The sequence below is a fragment of the Arachis stenosperma genome, chromosome 6, assembly GCF_014773155.1.
Source record: "Arachis stenosperma cultivar V10309 chromosome 6, arast.V10309.gnm1.PFL2, whole genome shotgun sequence".
Lineage (NCBI taxonomy): Eukaryota > Viridiplantae > Streptophyta > Magnoliopsida > Fabales > Fabaceae > Arachis > Arachis stenosperma.
The window spans coordinates 468,843-495,447 of record NC_080382.1 but is presented as its reverse complement, the minus strand read 5'-3'; the positions used below and the strand labels follow the sequence as shown (position 1 = coordinate 495,447).

Here is a 26,605-nt window from a genome sequence, read left to right as displayed (position 1 = left end):
AGAAAGAGAAGGTGAAAAAATTATAAAAAATCGTTGAATTATTAATTAATAGTAGTTAAGATCAGTTTAAGAAGTTGAGACTACCGATTTCATTAATTTTAAAAAATTTTTTATTTTAAATTATTAATCTCATTTTAATTAATTTTTTATCCTATTTTAAATTATTAGTCTCATTTTTATTTATTTTATATTTTTTTGATATCGTTAATTACAATCTTTTGTGAGGTTAATAACTCTTCCGTCAGTGCATTATACTAAATTAATATAATATATAATATTAATGTATTACACTCTTCCGTTTATAATATCCAGAAAAATTAACCATAAATGGATTAATATATATCTCACTTAATTTATTATGAAAATTAAGGATATCTCACTCGATTATGCTATCAATAGAGAACATTTTCCTAATTCTTATAATCATAAAATATTTTATCCTTTTTTCTTATTTGGTGATTCATCCCATGCGAAATATGTCCCTTCTCTATTTCTACTCTTATTTTTCATTTTTTGTCTTGTTATGATAATTAAAAAATGTCTCAAACATCATTTGTGTTAATTTATTATATTGTGAAAATTATAAGAGATAGAAATGAATCTATTATGTTAATTGTCCTCGACTAATATTTATTTTCTAATTGAAGTGGTTGCTTAACGCTTTTGAAAAATTTCGTTATCCACGCAATAAGCCAATAAAATATGAAACAAGCAAGGAAATTTACTACATATATTAAATGAAAATATTAATGGCACTTTATAATACATTAACACCATTATTAGTAAAAATTTCCAATTACCCTTTAAGATTTAAATAAAAATACTCCTTACACAATGATTAATAAGATATTGAGTTGGTATTCTTTCAAATTGATCTGCTAGAATTTTTTCTAAAACAAATTTTTTATCTTGTCTAAGTCAATATTTGACTTTTGTCCATTCTTTCTTTATTTTATTTTATTATTTTTTTATTTTTTTAATTCGTCATGAGAATTTTTTTATGGAACTGTCAGAATTTGAGGAGACTTAAATCAAAGTGTCAATCTCACTCTTCCGATATTGTGTTTATATGTGAAACAAAAAACCATAGAAAGTAAGTTGAGATCTTATCATTTTACGGATTGAAAGATTGTTAATCTGACAAGTACAGCTAGTGAATTGGCTTTAGCATAAAAGAAAGGTATAGTTGTTGAGATTTTTGTTGAAAAAGAGTTTTTCATAACTGTCAAGATAACTAATCCTGCTTTGAACGGTTCTTGGAGGCTCATTCGGGTATATTTAAATAGCTTAGATAGAACTCGGTCTACCCAATACACAGAACTTTCCTCTTTTGTACCTTTTTTATGGAACTCGATCTACCCAATACACCCCTTTCTTCTTTCCTCTTTATATTCTCTCGTCTCACCCTCCCTTTCCTCTTTGTTTTACTAGTTTCTACTTTATTTTTCTTTATCTACTTCTTAATATCCAATACCATCTCGACCCTCTTCTTCTCTCATTCTTTCTTCTTCTTATGTCTCTTTTTTCGTCATATCTTTTCTCTCATTCCTTCTTTTTTTTGTGTTTCTATTTGCTTTGTTGGTTTGGTTTTTTTTTCCTTCTGGTTCTCAATACTCAATAACTTTTCTTTTGCCGTGTCCTCTCTTTTATGGGCGATTCTTTCCTTTTGTGGTGTTTTATATTTTCTTTATGGATAATTTTGATATGGTGGTGCATATTCGGGAGAATGAAATATTGAGGATTGTCTTTTGTCCATCGAAATATTTTTAGATTAGGAAAGAATTTAAATTTACTTGAAGAAGAGAAAAAGAAATCTCATAATGTTGTAGTACTTTTTGCGTAAATCAAGAAACTAAAAATATTCTATCGTCTCTATTTTTATTTATTAAAATTTATTGTAATCGAATATTGGACTCACTCTCAAGTTTTAGTTCAACATAAAAATTATCTAATTTTCTTCTCTAAATTTAGATCTAATTTTTCTTATTAACTATGAGTGTTGTATGACTATTTTTATATTTGTAAAAAAAAATACTCTTTTCAACATTTGAAATGGTAATCTAGGGCTTTTTTATTTAAATAAATATCTAAAAATTATTAATTTCCAAAATGCACACAGTTGAAAAGGAAAACAGAAATACGCATGGCCATCTCACTGGTATCGATTGTAAAATAGATTTTCCCTTTAACTCAGCCCAGGCATCTGCCTAATGGAAGCTGGCGCCTGCGAGTTGAAGCCAGTATGTCCAATCATAGATGAGGCGCTTGCGAATTGGGACAATTCATAGGTTGTGCTGCGAAATGGAGCACCTCCGGGTGGCGTCCGCGAAATAAACCATCGGTGAGCATTTCATTATCCAGATCGTCTCTTGACAATGTATCTTTACTGATATTTTCGTAAAACTTAACATTTGATTTCTGGCAAATCTTTATTTTCAAGTCAGAACACATAGAGACATGTCCTAAAAGAATGAACAGCTAAAACTAGATATCTGATATAAGCATGAGCAAAATCATGAACTACATCTTCTGTGATCTTTAAATCTGCAACAATAAAAAAGTCCAAATCTCATAAGCAAATAAAAAATAATTATTTTTATTTATCAAAATGTGCAAAATAAGATTAGAAAATTAACAAAATCAGGACATTCTTATTTAATTATCCATTCAGTATTCACAACACAGCGATAGTTTCAAATGTAATCTTCTAACAGTGCACTTACTGTTTATATAAAACTCTGATTTGAGTTTCTTAATTTTCACTATAAGCATGGACTCTTTTTTTTTTTTATTACCTGTAAAATATATAGTTAAACACAAATTCAGTAGAAAAAAGTTGAAAAACAAAAATATTTCTTGAACTAAAAATAAAAAAAATTATTTTTTCATATCCAACTAATATCAATTTCAAGAGAAAAATTCAAAGCATAAGTTGAAAAATATATTCATTTCGCAGCCGCCAAAAACAGTATTCATATAGACCTATACGTTCTCTATTTTTCGGACGATACAGTTGAATTGGACTTTCATTTCGTGTATGACGCAGCTGAGTTGGTCTTGACACTTTCACCTCCATTTCGCGGATGTCTAGACTGAGTTGAAGGTAAATTTCATTTCACAGCCAGTACCATTAAAATGGTCATGTGTATTTTTGTTTTCCTTTTCAATAGTGTATATTTTGAGAATTAATAATTTTTAAATATTTATTTAAATAAAAGAGCCGGAAATCTAGAGTATGCTAATATATTTTCTTTACTTTTTTTTTTTTGCAATATTCTATTTTAATTTGTTGGTACGATTTTTTAATCATTTCAATTTATTCTTCTAACAATAGTTTATTACATATAAATCATTTCTTTTTAATTTCAATAAATTAATTTCAGTATCTACTAAAAGTACATGAAAAACTACATCTAGAGAAAATTGTGGAAAGTATAGACGTTAGTTTGCGCAAATTAAACAAAGTTGAAAGGGTTTTATTTGATTTTTTGATTGTCAAGGACTGGCATTGTTATTGTAATTTGATGGAAAACGTGTTTGTTGGAGCAAGAATATTAAAGGCCACAACATAACTCACATCATGGTTATGTAAAGGTCTTCATAGTTGTTGCCTTGTTGGTAGGTTGCCACCTTCAGGAACACCCAACACATGACTAAACCAACAAAGTCCAATTTGTTTGACAAACAATATTAACAAATAACTAAAGCACCGATTGTTTCTCATATACCGAGCAATCGACAATGCGGGGTAAGACTTTATGGGAAAACAAAATTTAAAAATAAATTCTCAAAATAATTTTATATGAAATATTTTTGTCTTTAATAATTTTTTTTTCATTAAAAGCCTTCAAAAATTATTTGGTCAAAAAAATTTTATATGAAATATTCACAAACATTAAAGTCTTTGTAATTGTAAATATCTAATAAACATAATTATAAATATTATCTCCAAAACAAAATAAACATAATCCAAAACATAATTATAAATAGGGATAAGTACTTTTTTCGTCCCCAAGGTCTGGGGTCAAAATCAAAATCGTCCCCGACCTTTTTTTGTTATTAAAATCATTTTCAACATTTAAAAACGATTTAAAATCATCATTTCCCGAATTTTTTGACCAAAATACCCGTAACTATTAATAAAAATTAAAAATAATATTAAAAAAACCACCCCCCAATTTCTTCGTCTCTCCCCCCCCCCCCAATTTCTTCGTCTCTCTCTCCATCACTCCCAACTCGCCGCCGCCCCTGCTTTTGCTTTCTGCCTTCTGCTTCTTCTTATTCTTTTTCTTCTTCTTCTATGAACTGAATTTTTGATGAAATTTGTTGTTGTTGATGAAATTTGTTGTTGCTGAAATTTAAATTTTTGAATTTTTGATAAAATTTGTTGTTGTTGCTGATGAAATCTGATGATGATGATGATGACCATGAAGAGAGGGCATGAGGAAGGGGTTGGGGGTTACGGTGAGGGAGTGGGGTGATGGGTGGGAGGGGGGGTTACGGTGAGAGGGAGTGGCGTGAGGGATGAGGGGGTGGGAGGGGGTTACGGTAGGAGGGAAGAGGAGACGGAGAAGGGGAAGAGGGAAGGGGAGACAGGGAGGGGAGACCGGGGGCAGGGGTTGGGGGAGGGGAGGGCGGGAGGAGGGAAGGGAGGGGGGAGGGGGAGGAGGAGGGGAGGGGAGACCGGGGTTGGGGGAGGGGGTGGGTGGGCGAGGAGAGGGGAGGGCGGGAAGTGGAGGAGGAGGGGGGAAGGGTAGACCGGTGAGGAGTGGGAGGAGGGGTTACAGTGGAGAGGGAGTGGGGTGAGGGGTGGGAGGGGGGTTACGGTGAGGGAGGATGGTGGTGGTGGTGGTGGTGGTAGGAGAATGATGATGATGAGGGTATTTTGGTCCAAAAATTCGGGAAATGATGATTTTAAAGCGTTTTTAAACGTTGAGAATGATTTTAATAAAAAAAAAAAAGATTGGGGACGATTTTGATTTCGACCCCAGACATTGGGAACGAAAAAATACTTATCCTTTATAAATATTGTCTTCAAAACAATATAAATATAATCCAAAACACTCAATTTTCATCTTCTTACTCTTGTAAGTTGGATTGGCGGAAGTTAAATTTCGACAAAAAATTACAAAAATATCCCCTTACAAAAAAAAAGCTAAGCCCAACGGATAAGCCCGTCCCGTCCCGCCAAAATTTGCGATTTAAGTGGTACGGATTAGGCGGGCTTTTGTTATTTAGCGGTCCTAATTTTTTAGCCCGACTCATCTTTTTTAGCGGATTACACAGATTGACTCGACGGATTTAGGCCCGTTTGCCACCCATGATAATAATTCTCAAGCATTTCTAAAAAATAAATTCTTTGAAAATAAATTTAGATGTTTAATAAAAAAAAGAAAATATAAAAAACTAATTTTTAATTATTTAATACTAACCACCTTTAGAATTTAGGATTTATAATTTAAGATATATAACTAAAATTTATGATTGAAAGTCGAAAATTTAAAACAAGTAAAATAATTTTAATAGAGTTAATTAATGTTAACCGAAAAAAATTAATTCTTTAATATTATTAAAAAAATGTGAGCCAGAGAATACTCCATTGAGAAATTTTATGGAAGCTAGTTAAGGTTAAATATGAAGGTAAATACAATTAAATTAAGAATTTATTTAGGATTTTAGACTTTTGGACCTCTAATATTAGCACACCATTAAGAATATATTGTTGAAATGAAGAATTAAAAGATATAACTTATTAGACCTAAAAGAAATTAAAATTATACTACATGTATATAAAAAATAAGTCACTTATATAAAATATATATATTTAAGTATAAAATATATATTAAAAATGAGTTAAGTAATATGTGATTAATAATTTTTTGTATATATATAATATTTTTGAAAAAAAAATATGATACCGTGTTTTTTGTTTTTCTTCTTTAAAAAAAATAGTAAAATCGATTAAAAACATATAGCTTGGTTTAAGTAACGTAATACTACTCAAAAATATTATATCATATTATATTTTTTTATCTAAATTAATCTATCAATGTTTAATAAAATCATGTTGTATATTAGATAGTAATCTTGGACAGTAATCTTGGTGCCACAATTATATTGTTTAATAAATTAATCTATCAATGTTTAATAAATAACTATTTAGTTATCGTTGCCTTTTTTAAACAGTAATTTTGATGCCACAATATATTATTTTTTGCACTATTATTACCATTGAATTATTCCCTCAATAAATTCGACCCTAATAACAATTTTTTTATTTTAATTTTTTATTTAAATTTATTTTTCACACAATTATAATGGTCAATTTATAAGTAACAGAAACTAATTATGTAATATTAAATATCAAATGTTCAAATAAATTTAAAGTAAAATAAATACAATGAAATAATAAAACAAAACCTTAATCATTAAAGATTCAGGTAGTTGTCGTCGTCGTTTCCGTGGTCCTGCTGAAACGGTGCAGAAGTTGGTGATGTCTATGTGCCACCAACAGCACTGTTACCACCAGCAGTACCACTGCCACCAGCAGGGATAATGCCAGTGGCGTGTATCTGAGCCTAGTACACCTCCATCTGAGCCTCTATCCGCTGAAGCCACTCCAACTGCTCGCTCCACTCTAAGCTAAGGTCATCCGTGTTTGTTACGCGTGTGAGGATCTCTTGATACCTCTTCTGATAATTGGTCAGCTACTGAGCCTGCTCGTGAAGGCTATGGGTGAACTCCTGCACCTGCAACCTCAAATCAGTGCCTTCCTCGGGGTCGATGGTTTGATTGGTGGCAGAGGCAGACGATGGCCTCAACGTGGAGGTGCGGAGGCTGCTGGCGAAAAATCACCCCAACTTGTATATGCGATTCTTGTACGACGCTGAGGTGGTCACGCTCGTGCCAAACTGCATCAGGATTGACGGTTGAAGTAGCAGAGCCATCGGCGTCCTCCCCGCTTTGCTGAGATTGTTGAGTCGCGACCTCTAACCTCTACGTGTAAGACTCATGTGTAATACATGTTATTATGATTAGTGCGACAGCTATATAATTAATCTCTAATTTTATATCACAAGATCAGATGTTTACTCGCATAATGATCCTGAGACAGCTGTTCAGCAAATATCTCTTTGTTTTCTTTTAAAGTATGAGTGTACTTAAATGTCTCTGCCAATGTCTCTATTCAGCAAGTTTCAAAAGGAAGGTTTAAAATATATATATACAAATATATATGGATCAGAATTCCAAAATACAGATAACAAGCTCCGACTCGACCTGCAAAGTTAAGACTGGCCAGGGTATGCTTATATATATAATACAACCCCAAACTATAAAATGAACACCTGTTTCTCCAAGTCAACCTCTATGAGGTACTGGCTGCGGTAAGGGAAAAATGAGAAAGGGGATGAATCGATTTAGGATAGGGGGGATATTTACGGAATTATTAATAAAAATTTAATTATTGATTATTTTTGTCAAACAAAATTTATCTTATATGGGTATAACTTTAGTTTCAATTTTTTATGGTCAGTTTTGTCAGTATCTCAATCTTTTATAGTTAAAAATAACTATTTACTCTATATTATTTTTTTATCATGTATGTTCTTTGTTCTTATATTATTTTAGATACGATAATATTAGAGAAACAAAAAAAATTATTAAATTAATTTCAGTCTATTATTAATTACCTAAATTGATTCACTTACTTTTAGCCTCTAAAAAATCCTTTTACTTTTACTGTAGAATTTTGTGTACATCTATCTCACATGTATAAAAAAAATAACTGCTGATATAAATAAATATTAAAATATAAAATATAAATTAAAAATTTATAAAATAATGTATGTATATATAATTTCTATAAAAGTATGTAATAGTTAGTTTAATAGCTATTTTTTGTTTTATATATAAGTTTTATTTGCGAATTCAAATATTCCTTCGTTTCATTTACCGTAGGAAAGGAAAAAAATAAAAATAAAAATAAAAATAGATTTGCATATAAAATTTATTTTTGATGTTGTTTGGGGTTATCTGAAATTGAGTTGGTTTTGACTTGAATATGAAGTTCAGACTCTTTTTTGGGGGCAGCCTCCGATTTCTATTAATATTGAGGTGTCTAGACTCTTTTTTGAGGGCATCATTCGACTTCTACTAATATTGAGGTGTCGTCGTCTGAGATCTTTATGAGGAGGTGGAGAGTGATACTAACAAATGATTCCGATGTTTAAGTTAGCAAGAGTTTAAAGCAGGTTTTAGTAAATTGGCTCTTAAATTAGTAGTTTTACTTTTGATGATAAATAACCGTTCTCTTTTTTTTAGGAAAGTTGTTGAAATATCCTTTCTAGATGAGTGTAAGATATCTTAGGAATCGGTTACTTATTTGAATAAGTATGGCCAGACTCTTGTCGCCGTGTCCGACTTTTAGGAGGTCGAGTATGAGTTGATTGAGATGGATCTCTTAACTGGACTTTATTTATTTTGGGACTGTTTAGAAATTTTAGACTAGGACATAAATAGTTGTATTTTGTAAAATAATTTTATATATGTATATTACTTAATAACATCTCAATAAAAATAATTATCTTTTATCTATACCAATATATAAAGCCAATATCAGAGTTTGGTGTCCAATTTTTAAAGACACCATTTACCCTCAAATAATTTATTTTACAAATCAAATTTATGGACAAAATAGTAATAATACATTTTTGTTTATAAGTAACAAAAAAGTCATTAACCCATTAAATAACTGCTGCAATCGTGAGGAAATTAAATAACTGCTCCACTTATAAATATTCCTCACTGTTGTCGATCCTTTTTTCTGCATCTTGCTATCTTTTGGTTCTGACATGCATTTACTAAGAAAGGGACACCTGCAAATCATTGTGAGAGGATTTGACAAGGAAGTTGATACAATTTCTATGCCAATTCCATTACCAAATACAGGTGCCTTTTGAAAAATAATAATAGACGTCATGATAATACAAGTGGTTGGTATTTTATATTTACGGTTTATTTTATTTTTGAGTACTAATTTTTAATTTTAAAAAAAAAATTCAAAGGACAAGTACTCTTTATCTTATTTCATTTTTTCATCTAAAGTTTATATTTTTTTTTGTATAATTATAGATCGAGCACTACTATTCAAATATATTCTATAGTACTAAAATTTATTTATAAATATATTCTATATTTATTAAAATTTATCAATATTTTTTTTGTATTGTTTGATACGTATTATCAAAGTCTATGTTTATTAATTGATACGTATTATTAAAGTCTATGTTTATAATTTCCTAAACTATCTAAACTATTAATTATGTAAAGTATTGAATTTGACATTTATTTATAAAGAGTACTAAAATTGACATTTACCAATTTTTTAAATTATTGCAAAAAGATTAATTAATTTAATATTATTCATCTGTCATACGATTGGCATATAAAAGATGTAAAAAAATTTATACTTACCAATGGTAGAATGAAAAATCTCTAAGTATATTTTGTTAATTTTTTCTTTATTTTTAATATGTTCTATATTAAAAAATATTATTTTTTATTAATTATTAGATTGACATATAACACAATAAATATAATAAATATAGTAAAATACGAACTTTGTTAATTGATTTTTTAAATAATCTGGCAACTTAAGATAAGAACTTTGTTAATTGATTTTGTTAATCTCTTTCTTATTTTTAATCTATTTTACATTGGATAATATTATTTTTTATTAATTATTAGATTGACATATAACATTTAAATGTGTTAAGATAAGAATTGTGTTATATATTTTTCGTTATTTCAACTTTCATGATTATTTCGTTCTCTTTATTTTTCTGTCATAGGTCAAGTAAGTTTTAATTTATTATTTTTCTTATATATATTCTATTTTAAAAATTATTTTATTTTTTTAGGTTTTCTAATATATTTTATTGTATTTTTCTTTTACTTTAAAAATTTTATGGTCTGAAGAACTTCTGTTAAACGATTCTAACCATATGATCAAGGAAGAAGTTTAAGATAATAAGTTTGAATTTTGGTAATTTATTGAGTCTAATTGAAATAAACACATTGAAATATAATAAACAGAATCATTAATGCAACATTTATTAATGAATAATTACTAAAAAAAATATTATCTATACCAATATATAATGGGATATGGAATTGTGGTATCCAATTTTTTCTTCTTATTTTACCCCTGTTTTCTTTTTATTAAAAATTGGCTTTATCCTATGACAGGACTTAAAAATAGATTTCAATAAAAAAAACTGCTACTACGTACTCAATTCTTTTTATATTATTTTATTTTTTCGAAAACTGGCTTTAACCCACGACAAATTTAAAACTGATTCACTTTCAACCCACGACAGAATTTAAAGTTGATTCACTTTCAATAGAAAAAACTATTAATACGTACTCAATTTAAATACGATTCACTTTCAGTAACAAAAATTTCTGCGTCTTCAATCGTACTTTACTCAAGAGAGTTAAATATCTGTTTCACTTTCAATCGTGCTCTTGCAATCATTTTTCTTGTTTGTGTCTTGCTACCTTATGTTCTGACAAATATAATTAGAAAATTCAACCAATCAGCAATCATATTATATCAACTAATATAATTTCTATTCCAAATTCATTGTCAAGTACAGAATTAACTACAATTAGACAAATGGTAAGAGCCACCCATCATCATCATCATCATCATCATTTTGTTTCAGGTAACATAAAACTTAACATGTATAATGATAATTTAATTTTTTCGGCTATAAATTCAATTTTTGCTTAATATCTTAATTCTACTCTTTAAAAAATCTAGAATTGAAAGCGCGTGATAATGGAGTTGGTCCAAATAACAGACGTTATAGTAACATAATTGGTTGGTATTCTATAACAAAATTAATTAAATTAATATACACTATTTATATATTTCTGATGCTTATTATTTAACTTAAAAAAATTACATATAGAACAGAACACTCTTTAATAAAAAATACAAAAAGTCATTAGAATTTGGTGTCCAATTTTTTTTAGACTTCGTATATCCTTACATAATTTATTTCATAAAATAAATTTAGTAGACAAAATAATAATTTTTTAATATTTTATTTTTATCATATAGTATATAAATAATTAAAAAATTAAAATAAACAATGTATTCATAAAACTAATAATAACAAATAGAATAAAGAGAAAAAATATTATCATATCGTTTATTTTTTGTCATGTGTATTTTTTAATTTGAGTGATTAAATATATTTTACAAAGTAATAATTATAAAATAAAAATAAATTTATTGCTCTAAATTATTAAAAGAAGTATTGAGTACTCTTTAACTAAAATTTTTATTATAAATTTATTACAAAAAAATATTTATATTTCAAATTAATGTAGATGCTTGGGATAAAATATTAAAAATAAAAAAATATGCATTTGCATTCTCATATTAAAAAAATAAATGAAGTCATTTTAAACAAAAAAAATCCTACGTTATAAGATAATTATAAAAAGTTGTCAAACATAATAATTTTATTATCAAAATAATATTTATATATTGTGTTAAATTAATGTAACATAATGATTTTTAATATACTTTAATTTAATTTTTTTAGTTTCTATTTTAATTTATATATTTTCATATTTTAAAATTTTGGTAATAGTATATATTTTTTATAATTTAAAAAAAAAATCAGGAGAATTCTGACTTAAATACAAACATAATGATAGAAGAAGAATACAAGAATATTGATATTTCATCTCATCTATACCAATATATAATGGGGATACGAAATTTTAGTATCCAATTCTTTCTTCCTATTTTACCCCTGTTCTCACCGGCTTTATCCCACGACACGACAGAACTTAAAAACTAATTTTAATAAAAAAAAAAACCGTTACTACGTACTCAATTTTTTTTATTTTATTCACTTTCAATAAAAAAACTATTAATACGTACTCAATTTAAATATCAATTCATTTTCAATAACAAAATAACAGACGTCATAGTAACATAATTAATTGGTATTCTATAACAAAATTAATTAAATTAATATACACTCTTATGCTTATTATTTAACTTAAAAAATTACATATTACAAAGCACTCTTTAATAAAAAAAATACAAAAAGTTACTAGAATTTGATGTCCACTTTTTTTTAGATTTCGTATATCCTTACATAATCTATTTCATAACATAAATTTAGTGGACAAAATAATAATTTTTTTAATATTTCATCTTTGTCATATAATATATAAATAGTTAAAAAATTAAAATAAACAATATATTCATAAAACTAATAATAACAAATAGAATAAAGAGAAAAAAAATTAGCATATTGCTTATTTTTTACCATGTATATTTTTAAATTTGAGTGATTAAATATATTTTACAAAGTAATAACTCTGAAATGAAATTTTTTTTACTGTTCTAAGTTATAAAAGGAAGTATTGAGTACTCTTTAACTAAAACTTTTATTATAAAAATTTATTAAAAAAATATATTTATGTTTCAAATTAATGTAGATGCTTGAGATAAAATATTAAAAATAAAAAATATGCATTTGCATTCTTATATTAAAAAAATGAAGTCATTTTATATATAAAAATACTACGTTATAAGATAATTACAAAAAGTTGTCAAACATAATAATTTTATTATCAAAATAGTATTTATATTTTGTGTTAAATTAATGTAACATAATGATTTTTAATATACTTTAATTTAATTTTTTTAGTTTTTATTTTAATTTATATTTTCATATTTTAAAAATTTGGTAATAATATATATTTTTATAATTTTAAAATAAAGCCAGGAAAAATCTGACCTAAATACAAACATAATAATAGAAGAAGAATACAACAATATTGATATTTCATCTCATGTATTTAAATGCATCGCATAAATAAAAATTAATCCTTCTTACTATAAAATTATTGTCCATTTAAAAATTTAACAAATGCCAAAATTTGATCACGGTAAAATGGGTCATAATTTTATAAAAAATCTAAATACTATATTAAATATTACAAACAGTGATTGGATAAATAATTTTCAAATTCTAAAATTAAAAATATAGATAATACTTTACATATTTATATGAGTTACTGAATCAATTTTTATTGAATAACTATTTTAAATATCAATTATAAAAAAATGCTATTATATCAACCAATAATAATAATCATGAGACACGTAACATTATTTATTATTAAAAAATATATTAATTTAATAATATTAAATATATAATAATTTTCTAATGTGAAATGTTAACATATAAACACATTAAATCTTAATATAAAAGATTAACAAACTTTTAAGATAATCTACAACATATTAAGTTTGTATTTTTTTTGTATCAGTGTAGGTCAAGATAATCTTAATATACTAATTCAATGTCTCAATCAATTTCTTATAATGAACCATTTACAAACAATGCTAAAAGTCATGCAAATATGAATAGTTAGTACTCACTTACTTTACTTATATTTTTAATATTTTATCTTTATTGCATAATATTCATTTAAAATATTTTTTGTATTGAATAAATTAAGAGGTTTGATATTGTACACTACTATATAAAATGCCTAATGTCAAACAAAATTATGAATTCTATAATAAAAAAATTAAAACAAATAATTAACAAATACTATAAATTTTAAATAGGCAATATATTCATAAGACTAATAATAACAGTAACTTTGTAATAAAATTTTGGTAACAACATATATCTTTTAAAATTAAATAGTAAAATTAGAAAAGATCTATCTTAAACACAAAACAACAACTATTAAAAAATAGTACAAAAATATGTCTTATTTTATCTCATGTATTTATTAATGTATTGTACAAATTATATGGATCCTTTTTATTATAGAATTTTTATCCAACTAAAAATTTAATAGATAGCAAAATTTGGTCATGACAAAATGTGTTCTAATTTTTTAAAAAATATCAAAATACTATATTAAATATTACAAGTCAATAGGTAACTAAATTAAAAATTCTCAAATTAAAAATTCTCAAATTAAAAATATAGATAACATTGTATGTATTTTTATGAGTTACCGGACAAATATTTATTAAATAACTAATTTAAGTACAAACTAAAAAAAATGCTACTACAAATATTATTTAATGGCAATAACTGTAATACACATAACATCATTTAGTGATAAAAAATAAATCTTAATTAAATTACAGTAACTAAATAATAAGCCCTTGATTATAAAAAAATTTATCAAATTGAAATTTAATAATGTATGGAATATAACATAAACACCAAAAAAAAAACAAAATAAAGTACGATGAATAAACTATTTTTTAAAAATATTTTCGCAATTTTAGCAGACAAAATCCTCATCATATCGTTATTTTGTTATAATAAATTTAAAAAATTAAGTTAAAAATATTATAAATTAATAGACGACATTCAAAACTTTTAAAGAAATACAATAGAAGCATTATCATTCTGAAAATACTTTTTGTATATTTTAGAATAGTTGAGAATAAAAATTTACTCTATCGAATATTTCACCTCATATATTACCTATAATTTTAAACTATGACCATTTTATATTACCTCTCTGTTGTGTGGTTTTATAATTTAACATTTTAAAGTATCTTATAGTAATTTTAGTTTCAACAAAATATGATATAAATAAGATCATGTCAATATTAAATTAAAAAATCTAATAAATTTGAAAAGTAAATAATATATTAACAAAAAAATAAAATTAATTTCTTAAAAATAATAGAAAAGCGGCTGAACAGGCACGTTAGTGCCTGTTGAGCCGCTAGTATTAATAGAAAAAATGTAATTTTATAAAATGTTTTACAAAATTAATTTTGTTTATATATCATATGATAAAATTGAATAAATAAAAAAATGTTTGTGTATATTGGTTTAAAAAATATATATATCTTCTTACATCACAAACCACTTGACTGAGTAGTTGAAAAATTTCTAGTGTTAGTAAATCTTGAAATTTAATCGAGTGATTACTTTGACGCCACAAAAGGTTAAAAAACGCATAAATAGGTTTAGCTATTTATCTTTTCTTTTTTGATGAACCTATTTATCTACCTATAATTTATATAAAGTTTGTAGAGGGTGTAATTTGGAGAGTAAATTAGTAATAAGTGATTAAGTGTGTGTATGAATAGTTTATGGCCGTTAATCCAAAAACCTGATATATGAATGGAAGTTTAGAAGAAGAAGAAGAAGAGGAAGAGGAACAAGAGAATGAAATAATGAGAATAGACACTTTGGAATTCGACAAAGAGAGTCGGTGCAAACAGCAGCCAGCCCAATAACTCAAACCCACACACCCAAGAGAGAGAGAGAGAGAGAAACGCAATCACGCACTCGCCGTTGTCTTCATCACTTCTCTTCTTCCGCCCCGCTCCCCCACTGCCACGTCAGATCCCACCGCTGCCGCCGCTCGATGTCACCGTTGCCGTAGCTTCGATACTCACCGCCAGGTCTGTTGCCACCACCACACTCACGCGCCTTTCGCTTTCTTCGTTTTTTGTTGCCAATCCCTCGATCTCGCCATTCGGTCATCCCTCTTTCTTCTTTTTCTTTTTTTCTCTCTGCAACTGCTTTTTATTTCAATTGAGATTCCGCTTTCGTCCTTGTGCTGCAGTTGTGTTTGGAATTCCAAACGACTGTCGTTTCGCTTTTTCGGGACCCTAACCACTGGCAATACAGAGAGAAAGAGAAAGAGAGAACGAGTTTTTATTTTTGGAGCATTTTCTTCTGTGTTGTTCCTCTTCTCTTCTCTTCTTTTCCTCTTCCGAATCTGAACTTGGACCAATGTTTTTCTCTTCTGTCTTGTGTTATGCTGACGCATGACTTTACTTGATTTGATTTCTTATCCTTTCATTATTCCCTCTGAATTCGCTCAAATATCTTGGTTCTTGCGTTCTCTCTCTCTCTCTCTCGTGAGTAAATGTAACAACTGAGGTTCCACATTGGAGTTTCATTCTCAAACGTTTGTTTTCAGCTGCCTTTTCTGAGTATAACTTAAACCTTGATTTCTTCCATGTGTTAATTGCAATTGTGTTTTGTTTACTTTCTTAGATCTTGCCTTTTTTTATTTTATTTTTTTTAATGTGCATTTTTGTTACAGATCCTCCCAAAAAATCAACTCAGATGTTCATGTAATTGCGTTTGTGCAGCTGTTGAAATGAATGGGGTTCAGAACAGAAGAGTTCACAATGTTGAGAAACCTTTCCCTGGCTGCCTGGGAAGAATGGTCAACCTCTTTGATTTGACTGCTGGGGTTTCTGGAAATAGGTTACTCACTGATAAGCCACATCATGATGGTGATTTCCTTGACCCTCTTTGTTTTACCCCTTTAAATCTTCATATTACCCCCTTTTTTTAACAGCCCAAAGTCAATGCTTTAATTATTGCTGATTGCTGGATTATTTGTTTATTTATATGATCTTCTTGCCTAGACAATGATTGAAACTCTCTGATTCTAGCGGATGGTGGTTATTTTAAACTTAGTTCCTCCTCTTGTTGATCTTAGTTTTGGCGTTTGGTGGATTGGTTAGTTTAAGTTGATGATTTATAATTTGTCGTTTGATCCCTGTTTTCCCACTTAATTTCTATTTGGAGCTAATTTATTTTGGGTTTTTTGTTGACTTTGTCTCGACGAACACCTCTCTCTTGGTGATTTGTCTGTTTCTACATGTAATTAGTTTGAATTGTCAACTGTTTATTATCTATCTTGAAGCTAGCTAAGAATAAATAAGTCATTGTACTTATAAATTGTGCTCTCGAAATGTTGCTGAGTTGGTATTTTATCCCTTCTCACTAAATTATACCTGACTTGCAGCTTCTTCACTTTTGAGAAGTCAATCAGATGTGGCAAGGATCACCAATCCTTCTTTTGGTGATCAATTAGAGGATAAGCTGGTAATTTTGAGACTCTAGTCCTTCATTATCATTCAATGTTATTTGGACAAAGGAAAGATTAACAAGATGATTATGCCAAGAATTTTTGTTTGTTCTATTGGTTCACTAGACACTTTGTTTTTAATCATTTTATTGTTTTTTAAGTCTTATCATGAACTTTACAGATGGTTTCAGACTCGATGAGAGGATCTTCACAGAAGAGAATCAATGGAACACCCATCAAGATGCTCATAGACCAAGAGATGTCCAAAGAAATTGTTTCCAAGCATAATCCACCTAATGTAGTTGCCAAATTAATGGGGCTTGAAGCCCTCCCACGGGGAGAGCCTAATTTGGCCATGGAGAGAAGCTACAGAGGAGATTATTCTCAACATATGCATGGTCATTCAGGAACACCATTCAGACACTGGCAGCTGGAAGATAGATTTATGGACAAGGAAATGCTTCATGAAGGTCATCCGAGCACAGAACAGATTGCTTACAGAGATATTTATGAAATATGGCTTCAATCACAGAGAATGAACAATGTAAGAGACACGATGCCAAATGGAGAAAAGTGGACTGAAGATGTTAGTGCAAAAAAAATGGCGTTCATACGTCAGAAATTTATAGAAGCAAAACGTCTCTCTACAGATGAGAGACTGCGCCAGTCTAAGGAGTTTGATGAAGCCTTGGAAGTTTTAAGCTCCAATAATGACCTACTAATCCGGTTATTGGATTCCCAAAATCTTTATGAGCTTCAGTCTACTCCGATTGCTGAGACTAAGCGTATTACTGTTCTTAAACCGTCGAAGATGGTTGACCGTGAAAAACCCTGTGCCAAGGGCAAGAATGATAAATATGTTAAGAAACCAACAAATATTGGCCAAGCAGCTGCTTGGGAGAAAACTAGTCCTGTGTATTCTCCAGCCAGCCAGAAAGTTGATGATTTCCCGGTTCAACCTACTCGAATAGTGGTATTGAAACCTAGCTCTGGGAAGACTCATGAGATTAAGGCTGTGCTTTCTCCGACAACTTCATCTCCTCGGAATCTGCACACTGGAAGTTTATATCACGGTCTTGAAGATTGTGATGCACTAGAGCAAACAACAAATGCAAGCGAAATCGCACAGCAAATACCTGAAAGCCTGAGGAGCCATCAAAGAGATGAAACATTGCATTCTTCAGTATTTTCCAATGGATATATCGGAGATGAAAGTTCATTTTACAAATCAGATAATGAGTATGCTGCAGGAAATTTGAGTGATTTGGAACTTATGTCACCATCTCCAAGGCATTCTTGGGATTACATCAATCGCTGTGGCAGCCCTTTTTCTTCATCATCCTTCAGTCGTGCTTCCTGTTCTCCTGAGTCATCTGTTTGCCGAGAGGCCAAGAAACGACTTTCTGAAAGATGGGCCATGATGGCATCAACTAAAGGTACACAAGAGCAGAGACATCTTCGGAGAAGCTCTACATTAGGTGAGATGCTCGCACTTTCAGATATGAAGAAAGTTATAATATCTGAGGTTGAGGATATTAACAGAGACCAAGGACCTAGCAACTCCGTTTCTTGCAGTCGTAATATTAGTGAAGAAATATGCATGGATGGATCTCCTAAGAATCTTCCTAGGTCAAAATCTGTCCCTGTATCTTCCACTGTCTATGAAACTGGGCCCAGCACTGAAGTTTGTGATCATGATACTAGAAAAGCACATGTCTCCAAGGAGTTGACAAAGTCAAAGAGTATGAAATCATCATTTAAAGGGAAAGTTACAAATTTCTTTTTGTCAAGAAATAAGAGATCAACCAAGGAGAAGTCTTTTCTATCTCAATCCAAAGAGGAATCTCAGTCAACTCTAACTGATACGTCAGTATCTCCAGTAAATTCACGTGGAGTTAGAGATGGTGAGTCTCAAAGCTTCAACAGCGGTGCCTTTGCCGAGTGTTCTCTTCCAGCTGTATATGAATCATCTGGAAAATCACATTCAGACTCTGATGGACAAGGCGTAATATCTCTCGAGGTAATAAATACTGTTATTCTGCATTTGAAATCTACATCTCTTGTGACACATTATGCAATTTCTGCTTAAGTTTACATATTGCTCAATCTAAACTCAAGGATGTTGGATTTTAATGCTAGATTTTAAAAAAAAATGTGTTTTATCTTTTTAATTATATAAAAACCAGTACGAGGTTCTTGGTTTGCAAGACCACAACAAGTCCTTAAAGTTTGGTTTCTTATGTGTGTTCCTTAATGATTAATTTGTAATGGAAACCCTGAAAAGTTCTGCTACTGTAGATATGCTTGCATTTACAAAGTTGTAGGTTGCATGCTATACAGTTAAGAAAGTTAGATGATATGATAAGCAGCCTGGCAAGTATTAAGCCAACCCATTGTACTTGACTACAGTTTGGGATTTTCTGTAATACTTTGAATAATGAAAGAATTGAATTAGGAATTATAGTTGGTGTGAACATTATTGGATACTTGATTATATAAATGAGCCTAGAACTAGTACAGCAAAGCACAATCACTTTGGTTTTTTGATATCCAGTTTATTAAATATTAAACTGAATGCCAAATGTTTTGGGTTCATATCAGTGAAATCCCTTTTTATCTGTACTGGAAATTGGTAATGCAATATAGTGCAAGATTCTGAATACTGTTTTGTTTGTATCAAAGTCCACAGTGGCTGGGACATCAACAGAAAACCAGGATCAGCCTAGTCCAATCTCAGTTTTAGAACCTCCTTTTGAAGATGAGAATGCAGCTCATGGATCCTTAGACTGTATGAAGGGTGGTCAGCTGGGTAAGGCTTAGACCTTTCTCTGGCTGCTGCTATCTTGCTGTTTCAGGAAGTTCTTATTTGATAATCTTTGTCATCGTTATTGGTTCATTTACTGACTGTCATTTCTTGTATTACTTGTATAGGATCACGGCTGCTTATGAAGTCTAATTTAATTGATAAATCACCACCCATAGAATCAATAGCTCGGACCCTGTCATGGGATGACTCTTGTGCAGAGGTAGCAAGTCCCTATCCGTTAAAACCATCATTGGTCTCCCTAGACACCAAGGTGGAGGAACAAGATTGGTTTGTTCTCGTTGATAAACTACTATTGGCAGCTGGACTTGACAATCAAGTGCAGTCCGACTCATTTTACCCAAGATGGCATTCCCTTGACAGTGCTTTGGATCCATCATTGAGGGATAACTACGCCAATCCGGATGACAAGGAGCCTCAGCCTCTCCCTGAAGCCCGGCGAAGGCAGAGGAGATCCAACCAGAAGCTAGTATTTGATTGTGTTAATGTAGCCCTAATGGAGATTACCGGTTATGGATCGGAGAAGTACGTAAGGTTGTGGGGTGGGAATAGTCACTGCATGTTCCCAGTCCTGGAGGGTGCAACTCCTCCATTGGTGGACCTCATTGTGGCCCAGATGAAGGATTTAATATCTGGTGGGATGAGGTCTCTTTGGGGTGACTGTGGGGACAGTAACAGCCTGGTTGTGGAGAGTGTTGTCAGAAAAGAGGTTGTGGGGAATGAGTGGGTTGAGCTTATGGGTCTGGAGATGGATATTTTGGTTAAGGTGGTAGAGGGGAAGTTGCTGGAAGAACTTGTGGAGGATGCTGTGCTTGATTTGACAGGCAGGGCTTGAATGGCTTCTTGGTTGGCTTGTTCTCTCTTTTTTTTTCTTCTTTTTTTCCTTCAAATATTGTAACACTATTATTGCTGTATTTGATTATCAACCAATGACCCTACTTACCTAATCTATTAAATGCTACCTAAAATTGTTTCAATTTGTAGTTATGTTATATCAGTGACTCTAATAAATAGCTTTACCTATGCGTTTGCCAGATAGAGAATACAAGGTATAACAGTGATTAATGGTTTATAACAAACTTATTACTTTCCAGTGTAGAGTGATTTTCTCTTTGAAGTGTTAGGTGCTTGTTTTTATGTGACTGTTGAACATTTATGTCCTCCCTCTTCTTTTTTTGGGAAAGTGAGAATAACATCTACTACATGAATTTCTAAAAGTGAGTAGCTAAAATTTCAATAGGTCAGAAGTTTGTTATTGTGATTGTGACAATGGAGAAATTCCATCAACACTTAAAGCTCCACCCAGAAAAGGAAATCCAGGTTTTGGAAATGGCAACCCTAGTAAAGAATCAAACTCAATAGAGCTTCTGTAAGTATGTATTGATACAAAGCTACACATACATTGCAATAAGTGTGAATTTTCTAATTAAAGTTTGTGACAGTTAAAGATGGCAACAATACATGCTTGTATTTGAGCACTCAATTCAATCATCATGAATGATCAACCTGTCACAGCAGGTCCAAATGTAGCCATAGTTGTGTAGCTTTTAGGCTGCATCAACATTACTACTCTGCATGGAAAATGGACCCCCCACCACATCCCCCAAAAGAGAATCACAGTTCAAATCCCTTTTCCTTGTTTCCTTTTGTCTCTTCCCTTTAGCAATGGATTGCTAATAGCCATCAACAATAACGGTTTCATGTTCTTCATTCTAACTTGAACTACACAACAAAGTTTCAATGTAGTTTTTTAGATAAAAAAAAGCCATAGCATATACTTGTTCTCTAAATTTTGTATTTTCTTCCTAACAAATATCACAAGAAACTTTGTTGTTCCAAATCTTAGTAGAAGCATTTCTTATAAAATAAGACTAATGATTGCGCAATTCAACATATGGTAACTATACTTTTACTCAACTGTATTATTGTACATTCAATGTAATAATATTCTCCTACTACACACATGGAGTGTCACGTATACTAAGAAAAAAGCTGTGGTCCAACAACTATGCTAAAGTTCAAAACTAAATACTTTTATTTTTCAATAAAGGGATTGTTCAGTTTTACATGAGCCAGAACGAAAGCCTTCTCAAAAAAACAAAACCCACGTTTTTGTGGATATAATCATATAAGTATATGGCAATGCGTAACATTGAATAACATTTTTTCTTCTTATACTAACAATAGATAGAAATCAAATCCTATAAAATATGCATATGCAAGCTCAACAACTGAATTGAATACTATATGCATGACACACTCATGACTCAACATGTGCAGAGTTCTGGTTGGCAAGCTAGCTAATACTGCATAAAACACTCCATGAAAAATAATTACAATAAAACAATTAATTAATCAAAGTCTGATTAATAATCAATCAGGTTATAGAGTTGGTTCACTTGTCATAGTTATATCCACATAGCACACCAACTCCTGGAACATAATCAAATATTATTAACAAAAAAAATTAGAGAATAAAGATTCTTACATCATATATGACTTACGAGGCTGCCAATAATAAAAGTCTGAAAACCTGAATCAAAGGAGACAAACCTTTTTTTCCCCAAAATTTGAAAGGGTAATGACAAAAAAGCATTTGTCAAAATGAGAAAAAAAAAAAGTTGGAGAATATTCCTGAGTGGTGGCAGTTGTTATTTGTTAATAGCAAATGGCAATTTCTAACTATGCTAGAATCCAAAATCACTCAATAATAATAATAACTGAAAGCATAGCCCAAAAATCCCGTGACAGCTGCTGCTAAGACTTTGAATAATAAGATGATAAGGTGGTTTAGTTTATGCATGGAGAATAATTAAGTTGAGAGCATCCTTGAGATCCTAAACCACAGGCTAAGCATGAATGATTCTTGAAAGGGACTGCTATTTTCTTTCATCACTTGTCACTTCTCTGTCAAAAAAGAGACAGAGTGATTTGGATAGAATACAAGAAGCTTTCTGCTTTTGCTTTTGCATGTTATATTTCCTTGCATGCCTTTATAATTTGTTACAGCAATCTAAACAATGGATCGTAGTGGAAAATTGTCTTGTTTGAATTTCTAAATATAACGTCAATCATTTTAACCATAAAACATATAAACTAATTTAATACCCATTAAATATTTAGTCAATTTAACAAAATTATGAATTATCCAACGAATTACTTATTTTAAATTATTTTGTCAAACTAATCTAAATTTTTATGAATATCAAATCACTTTATGAATTTGTTTGGGTGCCATTAAATTAATAATTTTTTTTATTTTTTGTATGTCTAGCAATTTTCTAATAATAAAAGTAAAAACATTAGAAAAATTAAAAAAAATATCTTTTTTAAAAAGTTACAATTTACATCTTTTTTTAAAGATTAAAAAAAAGATGTTTTTCACATAATAAATAAACAAAAAAATATTTTTATCTTATTTTATCCAAACATAATTGATAGATAAAAAAATCTTTTTTACATGAGATATCCAAACATAAAATCATTCTTTCTTCTATAAAAGATCTTCTAAAAAAATATCATTCAAAATTTTTTTTTTAAAAAAATAGCGCTTAAACAGACTCTACAAATTGTAACGAATAAATGACCATTTGTACCCATGAGAGATAAAAACGCTGACATTTGCACCCATGAAAGCTCGAAACTAATCTTGTACCCATGATAGATGCTGTCCGTGTGACAAAAGTGCCCTGACTTGGATCTGAGCTTGGTTCGTGGGTTTCCAAACCTACGTGGCACTCCCAACCTCCCCCCCCCCAAATCTGAACCAACCATTCACCATCATCATCTTCATCTTCATCTTCTTCACCATCACCATCACCATAACCTCCATAACCTCCATCACCATCACCTCAGCACCGCCACAGCCACCTCCCTTCACCACAACCTCCGGCGACAACGACTTTATATCGAGTCAGCAGCAGTAGCGGCATTAGCCGCACCAACAGCTTCCCGCAACAGCAATGCCATCGAACAACTTGCAAAGGTATTGACATAACCCTAATGCAATAATGTCTCAAAATTGTCAATCAACCATGAAAATAGAACGGTAACAATGAGGGTTTTGGAACAAGGACAACTTACTAAAACTTGAAAAGAACAGAGGAATGGAGCGGTAGCAGTATTAGCTTCGTTTAAGCACAAACAACCCCACAGCCACCACCACGGCAGCAGTGATTTCAGCACACAAGAGAGGAATCAGAAACAGAGACAATGCTGAGCAACAAACGGAGACAGTGGTTTCGGCAACAGCGGCGGCGACTTCCGCTAGTGACGGCAACGAGCTCCCGTGATGATGACGGCGACTGGGTGTGGCGGTGGTGACAGGATCGGCTTTCCCTCTCTCTCATCTTCGCGCATTTTCTCTCCCTTTTCGAAGCTCGACAGTGACGCATAGTGAGGCGCGATGGCGGCCCTAGCTCGATGGTGGCTGGACAGTGGCGGAGCACGACGGCTCCTCTTCCCCCTTGCGGCGTCTCTGGCTCGCGACGGTGGTGGTGCGCGATGGTGGCTGGTGACGGCGCGATAACCTCCTTGCTCTCTTATTTCCTCTGTTAGTGTGTATGTCATGTGTTTTTGTCGCCGAAGGTTGTGGTGAAGGGAGGTGGCTGTGGCGGTGCTGAGGTGATGGTAATGGAGGTTATGGTGATGGTGATGGTGAAGAAGATGAAGATGAAGATGGTGAACGGTTAGCTCAGATTTTGGGAGGGGGGGAGGTTGGGAGTGCCACGTAGGTTCAGAAACCCACGAACCAAGCTCAGATCCAAGTCAGGACACTTTTGTCACACGGACAGCATCTATTATGGGTACAAGATTAGTTTCGAGCTTTCATGGGTACAAATGTCAGCGTTTTCATCTCTCATGGGTATAAATGGTCATTTATTCAATTGGAACACTCAAATTTAATAATATACTCAAAACAAAAACTAAACTTGCATACCAACACAAAATAGTGAAAATGATATATTTTAGTTCCTTTAAGTATAAGCCTAATTTTGAGTTTAGTAGATTAAAAAAATGTTGAACTTATATGAATCATCAATAATCAACTATCTCCTTTTTTTCACATTTAAAAGTGTTGGCCCTAGTATTCCACATTTTATATCAATTCCAATTGTGATGTTAAAAATAGAAGCAACATAAGAACAAAATATCCACATATGTACCAAGATATTAGATATCAATATCACTGTTGCTTTCATCCGTATTCCAAAGTGCAAACATATATTAACAGTTAAAAATAGCATACTAATCAAGTTAATTAATTTTTTGTAAGTTTATAAAAAAAATAAAAATTAAAACTTATTAATTTGTTTAGTATCTCCAATCTGGTCATCATTTTTTTGTAAGAAATATTATACTTTTTACTTTTTTCCTTTTTCTTAGGGGCAGAATCAGATACGAGGAAAGGGGGTAATGGTCTCCTAATTTTAATTTTTTATATATAAATTATATGTAAATTTCAGTTTAATCCTCTTTAAAATTTTTATTTTAGTCTTATTTTATTGTGTAAATATTTTTTGACCATTCTCTAATATTTCATCTAGCTCCGCCCCTGCTTTTCCCCGTCACTTGCCATTACCTTGACCAACATTTCTCACAGAATTGTTGGGTTTTAATGTTATTTATATAAGCTTTTCATAGCTGCCGATCAAGCTGAAATTAGAAGCAGCTAAACTAAGTAATGATTATGACATAATTGAACTTATGTATGAACTAGTCTAGTCAATGAAATAAGGTTGATAAAGAGATATATTTGCAGCTGAGATTTTTACTTAGTCGTAAATCTTGGTACTTCTTACGGTACTGTACCCAAATTCAAAACTTAGTTGAAACTAAATAATGAATGTAAATCTTTAAATGTTACATATATGAGTGTGTAGTGTGTGTGAGTTTGTAATATTCTAATATCTAATATTAGAGACTGTCTAATTCATATGATAAAACAAAAGAGATACATTTTATTGTGTTTTATTATTCTATTTCTTATTATAAATTATTTTTGGTTAACCAAAAATAACAAATCTTTATATCTTTCTATTTTCTGGGCCTATATGGGCTCCAACATATTGCATATCTGTGGTTTGCAGACATTTGGGCCTTATTCTCCACCTATTTTTTAATACCAAAAGAAAAAATGTTATTCACAATTGCTATTTTTTAATTGGACAAAATAAACCAAACTTCATCTTCTAGTTAAGAGTAAATAGTTATTTTTGACCAAATCAAGTTTAGTTAGTCTAATAGTTAATTACTAGTTTATTTATATAAGTGTTAGATGTTTGAATTCTATCGTGTGAATGCAATAATCTACTAGCCAATAACAAAACCTTAAATAGAATTCAATACCGCAACAAATTAGTCGTCTTCATTTCTTTTTTTTTTCTCTTCTTTCATGACAGAAACAAAAAAAACCCTAAATTTAAATTTATCTCCTTTCTAAATTTGTCCACCTCCCACTTTTTCTAACTCATCACATAACATTATCATTTAATTTTTAGATACTAATTCTCGAAAAAGAACCCACAGTTGAAAAGCTCACATGGCGGAACGCCGAACTGGAGGCACGTGCCGCACAGCTCGCGGCGGAGGCGCAAGTGTGATAATTATGGACACATTTGGAAAGGATACAAATTTGGACTTAGGATTCTTTTGTTTCCCATTTTATTTATGTAATAGAAGAAGAGAAAGATGAAATGAGGAAGGAAGCATAGTAGGAGATTAAAGGTTGGAGATGAATTGTCGTAGAATTAATTTTAGAATTTAACGTATTTTTTAAATAGAATTAAAAAAATTTAATAATTAAATATTTCTGTCAAATATCATTCATCTTTCATGAATATAAAATTCATTTAATTCTTTCGTAAT

General features: G+C 30.6%; 1 protein-coding gene across 6 annotated transcripts; it reads left to right on the top strand.

The window, feature by feature from the left end:
- Nucleotides 1-1,963: 1,963 nt before the first annotated feature.
- LOC130933399 (uncharacterized) lies at nucleotides 1,964-20,730 on the top strand. 6 transcript variants are annotated; one of them, XM_057863002.1, is made up of 7 exons: nucleotides 1,964-2,341; nucleotides 3,047-3,103; nucleotides 16,187-16,333; nucleotides 16,852-16,931; nucleotides 17,096-18,934; nucleotides 19,597-19,723; nucleotides 19,846-20,730. In XM_057863002.1, exons 3-7 carry the CDS (start codon nucleotides 16,195-16,197, stop codon nucleotides 20,571-20,573), a joined length of 2,913 nt encoding a protein of 970 aa, XP_057718985.1. In that variant the 5' UTR covers nucleotides 1,964-2,341; nucleotides 3,047-3,103; nucleotides 16,187-16,194; the 3' UTR covers nucleotides 20,574-20,730. The 6 variants fall into 6 exon arrangements, with proteins under 6 accessions (XP_057718985.1, XP_057718983.1, XP_057718984.1 ...); XM_057863000.1 differs by having other exon boundaries at nucleotides 16,138-16,333; XM_057863001.1 differs by having other exon boundaries at nucleotides 2,957-3,103.
- Nucleotides 20,731-26,605: the final 5,875 nt, after the last annotated feature.

Coding starts and splice junctions, on each gene's coding strand:
- LOC130933399 (XM_057863002.1), top strand. CDS start 16,195: ATGAATGGGGTTCAGAACAGAAGAGTTCACAATGTTGAGAAACCTTTC. Junction 16,932..17,095: donor ATCAATTAGAGGATAAGCTG/GTAATTTTGAGA, acceptor TGAACTTTACAG/ATGGTTTCAGACTCGATGAG. Junction 18,935..19,596: donor AAGGCGTAATATCTCTCGAG/GTAATAAATACT, acceptor TTTGTATCAAAG/TCCACAGTGGCTGGGACATC.